The 10479-nt window shown below is 50.6% G+C and overlaps 1 protein-coding gene across 1 annotated transcript; it reads right to left on the bottom strand.

Moving 5' to 3' along the window:
• Nucleotides 1–7637: 7637 nt before the first annotated feature.
• Nucleotides 7638–10168, bottom strand: LOC148114065 (uncharacterized). Its single transcript, XM_087893662.1, has one exon. The coding sequence runs from the start codon at nt 10166–10168 to the stop codon at nt 8957–8959; it is 1212 nt and encodes a 403-aa protein (XP_087749788.1). The 3' UTR covers nt 7638–8956.
• Nucleotides 10169–10479: the final 311 nt, after the last annotated feature.

Below are 10479 nucleotides of genomic sequence, written 5' to 3'. Positions count from 1 at the left end.
CCTCCACTGTCTGCAGATCTCTCACCTGGTGGAGGTCTCTGGCCATATCCAAAGGGCGGCTGTTCCACAAGCCTCTCCATCTGGTGCTGACGACAGACACCAGCCTCTTCGGTTGAGGGGGGCGTATCTCCAGACTCAGGTTCTTCAAGGCAGATGGTCGGACTGCAAACTGCAATGAAACATCAATTGGCTGGAGCTGCGAGCAGTCTACTTGACCCTCCTGCACTTTCAGGCATTGGTCTCAGACAAACATGTTCTGGTGCTTACAGACAATGTGGCCATGAAAGTGCATATAAACCGCCAAGGAGGCACCAGGTCCACGGGTCTGATTTTGGGAGCCTCCAGACTAGGCCTCTGGGCGGAGCAACACCTGCACTCCTTGACAGCAGAGCACATCTCTGGGGTGTCCAACATGCAGGCGGACTGGCTCAGCCGGACAGTCATCAACCATGTGGAGTGGTGCCTGCACCCATCCCTCTTCTGGGACCAGACCATTTTGCCTCCCGGAGGTGGATTTGTTTGCTACCCCAGAGAATGCACAGTTTTCCAGTGTGCTGTTCCTACAATCCATGGCTGGGTTATTTCACGTGTGTTGCTAGGGAACTGAGTGCAGATTTTTTTATATTTTCTGTTTGACCACGCCTCCTCTGTCATGGCCACGTCAGTCTTTCTCACTCAGTTGCTGAGGGAACTAGTGTCTCTTTTGAGTGCTCTGCAAATTGCTAGAAAATTGGTTCGATACTTTAGATCTCCTTCTTAATTATTTTATTAATTTGGTTTACATTGGAAAGGAGCTGCTACAAGGGATATAACTGAGCTGCCAGTGAGCGGTAATGAGCTTGGGGCTCCAGGCCGTTCCATTCTTTTCTCATCAATAACGGAGGCAGCGATTTGGATTTCGACCCGGCTGGGCGGATCCATAAAAGCTTTTAGCTGCCAGCAATGTGCTGGTTTACCAGTGAACTGGCATAACTGCAGTCACCTCAGCTCCAATCTTCGTGGGCGGCTCCAGAGTCACTGCCCAATTCACAGCAGCATACTCTGATGTCCAGGCTGGCTTCGCGGTGCTGAGGAGGATCCTACGCTTCGCGCCATTTGCTGAGGAGCCGCTGAGATATTTGCGGCTGGCCATTCCTGCCATGGCTGCCATTTTGTTGGGACTTGAATAGACTGGTGGCTGCCATTTTGAATTCTGAGCGGTGCGTTTATCATCGGCCTGAGAAGCCTGTTTTGGGAGCTTTGCCACTTTAATTGACTCCGATGCAGAACGGCGCGTTTGGCCTATTTGAGCCTGCACCCTATTGCCTGGATTGTGACTGCTTTAAGAGTGCTGGGAGAGTGGTGGCTCCCATGCTGATAGGAGGCAGTGGTTTGTTCAGCCAGTCACTTGTGCCATCGTGTAAAGGGCATTTGGAAATACGTTGTGTGACGTTGTAGCCCTTCTTCTGGTTAAATATACCATCATTATTATTACAGTGGCAAGTGTCCAGCAAACTATTTGGCAATTACTTCTCTTAAGTCATTATAGTCCTTAAGATGGTGGACTCCTCGCTGTCTTCCGATTTGGAACAAGAGGTCAGCCCTCTTATACAAAAGGGCTACAAAAACAGCGCCTGCCTGCCTCAAAAAAGGCTAAAACCAGAATTACATCCAAGGCCCATCATTCGTCTTCAAGAGCGTTGGCCCAGGACAAGGCAGATTTGAGATGGCACAAAGCACTGGAAAGGCAGTTCAAGAAGGCCAAAAGGCGTACTACACAGTCCATGAACCGCAATGATTCTACTGCGGAACCTGGCACATCTGTTCAGAAGGACACTAGTGCAGGACCTTCTCTCTTGCCACATGACAAGGCTTGTTCTATTGCTGGAGAACCTGGCACTATTTCTGCCTTAGGACTCTCCAAAGGGATTTTGCTTTCCTTGCCTGATGTTTCTTCAGCAGCTATGATCGGACCATCTTCGGATCTCAGACATTTACCGGAGGCTACCTTTACTGCTACAGCTGCGGGGCTCCGCACTGGGGAATCTGGCGCCCAGTTAGACCTTCATTCCATGCTGTCTGATGCATTGGCCAAGATCCTGGCTGCTGGGATTCAACAAGGGGCAGGGAGCTCACAGTCTCACATCCTTCATCTCCACGCTCACATGCATGACAAGCCACCTGTTATGGGCACTGTTTCCACTCAGGGTGACTATGTATCTTCTGAGAAGTCTGAGCAAGGTGAGGGATGTCCAGAGGACATAGAGTTTTCAGAAGATGAGGAACTATTGCCTGATAAGCCTGTGTTTACAGGTCTATTTCGGCCTTCGGTCTTCAAATCACTACTGCATAAGGCAAAGGTCACCACTAAATTTGGCATTACGGATGCCGCACCTGACAGTACTAAGCTGGCTTCGGCCCCACATGATGTCTTATTTCAGGTTTCTAAACCTGAGAAAGAGATGATTCCTTGTCCGCCACTGTTCTCTGATGTAGTCCAGAGTGCCTTCGGCCAACCTGGATCGCTAACAGCCCCGAATGGGCTGGACAAGAAACTGTATTCTTCGGCTCCAGAACTGGAGGAGCTTTTGTCTTTGCCATCTGTAGATGCCCCAGTAGCCAGCCTTTCTTCATCTTCCATGGTTTCTACAGACATCATTGATGGCCTCAAAGCTGAGGACAGGAAGACTGAACTCAGCTTCTGGAAGACGCATCAAGCGGCTGCTTGGGCAATTAAGGCAGCCACAGCCATTTCGTTCTTCAATAGGGTATCTTTGATCTGCAGGAGAGACTTTCTCCTGATGAAACCAGACTACATCAGGATATTAATAAATTGGTGGTGGCCACGGAGTACTCTGCAGATGCATCCTTGAATGCTGCAAAGTTTGCCTCCTGCACCCTAGCTTCGACGGTTATGTCTTGCAGGTTGTTCTGGCTCCACAACTGGAAAGCAGACATGAAGGCAAAGTGGAAACTTGCCTCAGCACCTTTCAAGGCTCTGGCGCTATTTGGAGCAGCTTTGGAACCCCTGTTAGTTGAGGACAAGGACAAACATAAAGTCCTCCCTTCATCATATAGCAGGCCAGAGCACAGATATGTTCCTTATTCACAGCGGCAGCCCTTTCGGATCTTCTCCAGACCCAGCGGGTCCTACTCTCAACGTACTTACCCTCAAGGCCCTGACCGCAACTCCGACAGGCAGTCCTTTCGAGACCGTGCTTGAACTCAAGCCCCATCAAAACGTCCATTCAGGGAAGGCGGATACAGATCCGTTAGGAGAGGTAAGTGACTCGTGGATGTTGGGTCCCATTGGTGGTCGTCTCCAGCAATTTAACCAACAATGGGATCTCTCAACATCTGATGCCTGGATTCGGCGCATGGTGCAGCATGGACTCTGTCTGGAATTTCACACCAGCCCTCCCAGTTGCTTCCTCCGCTGCCCTGTTTCCCTACTTTTGGAACGACAGCAGCTGATGGAGGTGGAAATTGCTCATCTGCTTGCGATCAGGGCAATAGAACCGGTGCCCAGCGATCAGGAGAAAACTGGGCTCTACTCCATCTTGTTCCTGGTGGCCAAGTCTTCAGGGGGCTGGAGAGGCATCTTGGACCTCAGCATCTCAACCAATTCATTCTATATTGCAGGTTCAAGATGCAGTATCTAAGGTCGATTCTGGCATCCGTCAGACACAGGGATCTCTTACAGTCAATGGACCTATGAGAAGCGTACTTACATGTCCCAATTCACCCAAGTGAATTGGGACATGTCCCAAGTACCTTCGCTTTGAATATGCCAACAATCATTTTCTGTACTGTGCAATGCCGTTCGGACTTTCCTCAGCCCTCAGAACATTTACCAAATTGGTGGCGGTAATAGCCGCAACAGTCCAGATTCTTCCAGTACGCATTCTTTGCTACCTGGACGATATTCTTGTCCTGTCATCTTCCCTACTTCAGGCTGCAAGGGACATTGAAGTGGTAATCAATGTGTTCCAAAAGCACGGTTTCTCCGTAAACCTAAGGAAAAGTCACCTAATTCAGACAACCCCTCTTCTACATCTAGGTGCAGTGATTGATTCAAAGAAAGGTCAAGTGTTCCTCTCCCCCAACCGGATTCACAGCATCAGATCCTTGGTGACGCATGTGAAGGCCCAAAGAAGGGTCCCACTTCTTCTACTTTCTCAATTATTAGGGAAGATGGTGTCATGCATAGCCATTTTTCCCTGGGCATGCAGACACACTCACCCTTTGCAGTGGTTCCTGCTGCCATTTCAAAAATCAGGACGCAGCAATTCCAGGACTCCGATTTTGTTACCACCTCAAGTTCGCTTGTCCCTCAAGTGGTGGACATCTCCTGAAAGGATGCATATTCCTCGAGCCCGAACTTTTTGTCCTTACATCGGATGCAAGTCTGCATGGATGGGGAGCGCATCTTTTGGATCAAGTGACTCAGGGACGATCGTCTCTGACAGAACGGACGAACAGCATCAACTGGCTGGAGTTGAGGGCTGTTCAGCTAGCACTGTGCCATTTTCACCCAATCTTGGAGGGTCAACACGTGTTGATTCTAACGGACAACATGACCACCAAAGCTCATGTAAATCAGGAGGGAGGCACTCGGTCCAAGCCCCTGATGATCGAGGCAGAGAAATTACTGAGCTGGGTGGAACGCCACACTGCGTCACTAAAGGCAGACCACATTTTGGGATTTTCAAACATTTGTGCGGATTGGTTGAGCAGGGAGAAGCTCGACCCAGCAGAATGGCAGCTTCATCTGAGCATCTTTCTAGAGATATCTCAGAGGTTCAGCTGTCCTCTAGTAGACCTATTCACGACCCCTCAAAACGCCCAGCTTCTGAGGTTTTATTCATGTTACCCAAGCACAGGGACGGAGGGATTCAATGCTCTGCGCTGCCCGTGGCCACCTGGGCTGCTCTACGCCTTCCCTCCTCTTCCTCTGATCCCGCAGGTCATTCGGAAGCTGCTGGCCGAACGCGCGGAGATCCACTTTGGCCGCACAGACCCTGGTATGCTGACTTGGTGTGTCTATCTGCCTCTCCACCATGGACAATTCCTCAGCACAAGGTCTCTCTCAGCCAGGCGGTCATCGCCCACCCAGAGTTCCAGTGGCTGCAGTTGACCGTCTGGCACTTGAGAGGGTCCTGCTGAGGAAAGACAGACTTTCTGATGAGGTGATCCATGTTATTCAGTCATCTAGGCATCCATCGATGACTTGTATTTATGAGGCCTTGTGGAGAGCATTTTCGGTTTGGTGTTCAAATTACCATGTTGACCCAACAACAGCCGACATTCCAGATGTCCTTGACTTTTTGCAGGAAGGGTTAGCTAAAGGCCTCGCTCCAACAACTTTGAGGCATCAGGTAGCAGCACTAGCTACCATACTTACCTGTGAGCCGCAATGCACACTGTCGCAAAATCTGAGTTTTTTGCATGGAGCTGCCAACATCTCCCCTCCGGTTGTCCATCGATATCCATCCTGGGACCTCCCATTGGTGCTCCAGGCACTTACATCTGTGCCGTTCGAACCATTAGGCTCCATTTCTCTGCCATAACTTCCGCCAGGAGGATTTCTGAGATAGCAGCCTTGTCCATCCGTAAGGACCTCTGCATTTTTCATACCAACAGGGTAGTGATGAGGTTGGACCCTTCCTTCTTGCCTAAGGTGAACTCCTGGTTTCACCAGGCCCAGGAGCTCATCCTACCCAACTTCTGCCCGGCCCCACAGCATCCACGGGAGAAATGTTGGCACACAATGGACGTACGGAAGGCATTTCACCGTTACATCAGATGTACGGCTTCATTTCATCAGACGGAGGCGTTATTGGTGCCCTTCCACCCTTCCTCCATGGGTAGGAAGGTGTATTCTTCCACTGTGGGCAGATGGATTAAAGCCTGCATCTCCACTGCTTACGAGCTTAAAGCCAAGTCAGTACCTGACCGGATTTTGGGGCATTCTACCCGCAGCGCAGCAACCATAGCGGCATGGGCTACCCAGGCTTCCATAATGGAACATCTGCCGAGTAGCCACATGGTCCTCAGTTTTGTCATTTATACACCATTACAAGATTGACAGTTATGCCTTGGCTGAAGCTTCATTTGGGTCCTGCAGAAAATTCATGCCACTCAGGACTCAGGGAGCAGTCAGCCTCCTGCCCAGGAGGTTTGAGCTTGGGTATATCCCAGCATTGGATTGTAGGGGCAGTGCACTGGAAAACGGACGTTGCCTTACCTGAACGTCCCTTTTCTGGGCACTGCAACTACAATCCATACTCTCCCTGTTTCGGCTTCCTGCTCTTGATTGGGTGGATTGCCTTGTTCCTTTTGTGTACTTACCTTCTCTTGTAGACTCTTGGATGACTGTGCCTTCATGAGAAAAGACTGATGTGGCATTGACAGAGGAGGCGTGGTCAAACAAAAAATATAAAAAAATCTGCACTCAGTTCCCTAGCAACACACGTGAAATAACCCAGCCATGGATTGTAGTCGCAACACCCAGAAAAGGGACATTCAGGTAAGGCAACGTCTGCTCTCCCGCTTTTATGCCCAATTTCCAGCTCCATGAGCGGAGGGAGTAGATGCACTCTGCAGCCCATGGCCACAGGGGCTCCTTTATGCCTTTCCCCCTCTACCACTCTGTCACTGCGTTTTTGTATTTACCAGCAGAGCTCATTATTTCTGGACTGTCAGACTTTCCGTAGCTTGCCAATTTTGTTATCAGTAAGCTAACTACGTATATCCGCATTCCTTTCTTTCTACTTCACACTTTTCTTTGTTCTCTTGCCAAGAGAAGTCCGGCTGCAGAGAGGTAGCCGGTAGGAACTTTACCAAAATGTAACAATTTAATTATTTAGATCAGTAAGATGTTTTATTTTCTTCTTTACAATAAATATGAGTTTAATTAGAAGATGTATTCCAGTTTTATTTTTCAAGAGTATACACAAGGAAAGTGCCACAATCCAGGCAATTACCCCAGGAAGGTAACTGGGCTAATTGCCTCTTCCCAGGGTGGTGTGAAAGATTCCAGAGGAGCGGGCGGAGGTTGTTCTCCTCGCGCCTCATTGGCCCCGGAGGGCTTGGTTCGCCGACCTCAAGACATTATTGGTGGCCCCATTCTGGAGGATCCCTCAGGGCATGGCTTTGCTCAGCCAGCTTTGGTCCACCTGGACCCACAGAGGCTCCAACTGACCGCCTGGCACTTGAGCAGCACACTCTGAGTGGGACAGAGTGTATAAATGAGACCAACTCTGTGGGATCTTACCGGTCACTGGGAGCTATGCGGCAGAAGGCAATCTCGAAGATAACCTGGCCCTGAGCCATGTAGAGCTTTAAAGGTAATAATCAACACCTTGAATTGTGATTGGAGACCAATAGGGAGCCAGTGCAGCTCTCGGAGAATTGGTGTAATTTTTTTTTATTTTTTTTTATTTTTAATTTTGATTTATATGCCGCCCTTCTCTGGAGACTTAGGGCGGCTTACAATGCGCTAAACAATAGCCTTCATACTTTTGTATATTAATACAAAGTCAGCTTATTGCCCCCACAAACTGGGTCCTCATTTAACCTACCTTAGAAAGGATGGAAGGCTGAGTCAACCTTGAGCCTGGCAAGATTCGATCTTACTTTAATTGCAGACAGCTGGTGTTAAATTACAATGCATTAGTCTGCTGAGCTATCCAGGCTCAGTAATGTGGGTGTATCTAGGTGCACCCACGACAGCTCGCGCGGCTGTGTTCTGGACCAACTGTAGTCTCCGAACACTTTACAAGGGTAACCCCATGTAGAGCGCATTGCAATAATCCAACTGTGAGGTGACAAGGGCATGAGTGACTGTGAGGAGAGCCTCCCGATCCAAGTAGGATCGCAATTGGTGCACCAGGTGAACCTGTGCAAAGGTCCCCCTAGCCACAGCTGTCAGATGTTGCTCTAATCTTAGCTGTGAGTCTAGGAGGACACCCAAATTGTGAGCCCATTCTGAGGGGGACAATTCCCCCCCCCCAGAATCAAGAATGGACAATTGACATAGTCTTTAGGAGGCAATACCCACAGCCACTCGGTCTTGTCTGGGTTAAGTCCGAGCCTGTTGACTCCCATCCAGACCCTCACAGCTTCCAGGCATCAGCACATCACATCCACCACATCACTGAATTGATGCGGGATAGAAATATACAGCTGGGTATCATCCACGTATTGCTGATACCTCACCCCGTGTTGTCGGATGATCTCACCCAGCGGCTTCATGTAGATGTTAAATAGGAGGGGAGAGAGGACCGAACCCTGAGGCACCCCACAAACGAGGGGCCTAGGGGTCGACCTCTGTCCTCCTACCAACACTGACTGTGACCGACAAGAGAGATAGGAGGAGAACCACCGTAACACGGTGCCTCCCACTCCCAGCTCCCTTAGTCGTCCCAGAAGGATACCATGGTCAATGGTATTGAAAGCCGCTGAGAGGTCAAGTAGCGCCAAGATGGAGAAATGACCCCCATCTTGGGCTCGCCAGAGATCATCCATCAGCGTGACCAAAGCAGTTTCCGTGCTGTGGCCAGGCCTGAAGCCAGACTGAAAAGGGTCTAGATAATCCGTTTTCTCCAATGACCGCAGGAGCTGAAGTGCCACCACTTTCTCTACAACCTTTCCCACAAAGGGTAGGTTGGAGACTGGATGAAAGTTCTTTAATTCTGCTGGATCCAGGGAAGACTTCTTGAGGAGGGGCCTTACAACCGCTTCCTTTAAGGTTGTGGGAAGGCCCCTTCCCTCAAGGATGCATTAACTAAAGCCTGGAGCCAGCCTCGTGTCACCTCCCTGCTGGCCAAAGCCAGCCAGGAAGGCATGGGTCCAACAAACAAGTGGAGGAACTCATCGCTCCTACAGCCTTGTCCACTTCCTCAGGAGTCACAGGCTCAAACTCATCCCACACAATGGGATTAAGACCTGCCCCTGTCATCTCGGTCAGAATTGCCTAATCAGAGTCCAGGTCCATCCAAATCTGTGCGACTTTATCCGACAGAAACTGCACAAACTCCTTAGCACTACCCTGCAATGGCTCCTCCACTCCCCCTACATTAAGGAGGGAGTGAGTCACCCTAAATAGAGCAGCTTGCTGCGAATCAGCAAATGCAATAAGTGTGGAAAAATGTGAGCATTTTGCCACCCATATCGCCACTAAATTAGTCCTAATAAAGGCTCTTAAGAGTGTTCGGTCAGATTCGGAGTTACTGGTCCTCCAGCGTTGCTCTAGATGTCTCTTCTGACGCTTCATCTCCTGGAGCTGCTCAGTAAACCAGGGAGCTTTCCTGGATCCACTGCCATGGAGAGGTTGCAAAAGTGCAATCCGGTCCAGTGCCCCAGATGCCGCCCTATTCCAGGCAGCCATCAGGGATTCAGCCGGACTGTGGACAAGGGAGTCAGGTATCTCCCCAAGCTCCTTCTGGAACCCTTCAGGGTCCATTAGGCGCCTGGGGCGGAACCACTTTATCGGCTCCGCCTCCCTGCGATGGAGGAATAGCACCCTGAAGTCCAACCTCAGCAGGAAATGATCTGACCATGACAAGGGAGAAGCATCTATACCCCTTAATTCCAGATCATATCTCCACTGCCCTGAGAGAAACACCAGGTCAAGTATGTATCCCCCTCTATAAGTCAGACCCTGAACTACTTGGGTCAGGTCCATGGTTGTCATGGAAGCCATGAACTCCTGAGCCGCATCTGACGATTCGCCAAGTGATGGCAAATTGAAGTCCCCCAGTACCATAAGCCTGGGGAACTCCACCGCCAGCCCGGCTACTGCCTCTAGCAGCACAGGCAGGGCTGTCGTAACACAGCTGGGAGGCAGGTATGTCAACAACAAGCCCAACTGAGCCCTTGAGTCCAACCTCAAGAGGAGAGACTCACACCCAACAATTTCAGGGGCAGGGATCCTGTGAGAGCAAAGACTCTTCCGGACAATAGCTGCCACTCTTCCACCCCTTCCCTGGAGTCGCGGCTGATGCAATATCTGGAACCCGTCTGGGCATATCTCTGAGAGGGGGACACCCCCCTCCTGGCCCAGCCAGGTCTCAGTTATGCATGCCAGGTCAGCCCCCTCCTCCAGGATTATGTCCCAAACGAGGGGGGCCTTGTTAACAACAGACCTGGCATTAAACAGCAGCAACCTGAGGCCAGGGCCTGACATGCCAAGTCACCAGGTATACGAGGCGAGCCAGTGAACCAGAACCAGAGGGGCTGGAACAAGTAATCGCTTTGAGACAGCGAGTCTAGTTCTTCGAGAGCGGCCTACCCCTCAGCTCCCGCCATATCTACCTCTCCTGGTCATAACCGCAATATTCAGGCTCTCCAACACCCCAGAGATCCTCTCCCATCTCAGTGGCCCCCCTCCTCCCCGGCAGGCAAGGCACCCCACTCATACTGAGCCAGGGGTCATATCTGAGCCTCCATCTGCTTCTGTTTGCACACTCAGCAGAGGGGGCTCCATTCCTTGCCCCC

This window comes from Pantherophis guttatus, chromosome 4 (assembly GCF_059756535.1).
Source record: "Pantherophis guttatus breed Tessera chromosome 4, ASM5975653v1, whole genome shotgun sequence".
In the NCBI taxonomy this organism is placed as follows: Eukaryota; Metazoa; Chordata; class Lepidosauria; order Squamata; family Colubridae; genus Pantherophis; species Pantherophis guttatus.
Note: the sequence above shows the minus strand (reverse complement) of the source record. Positions and strands in the feature narration are given on the sequence as shown.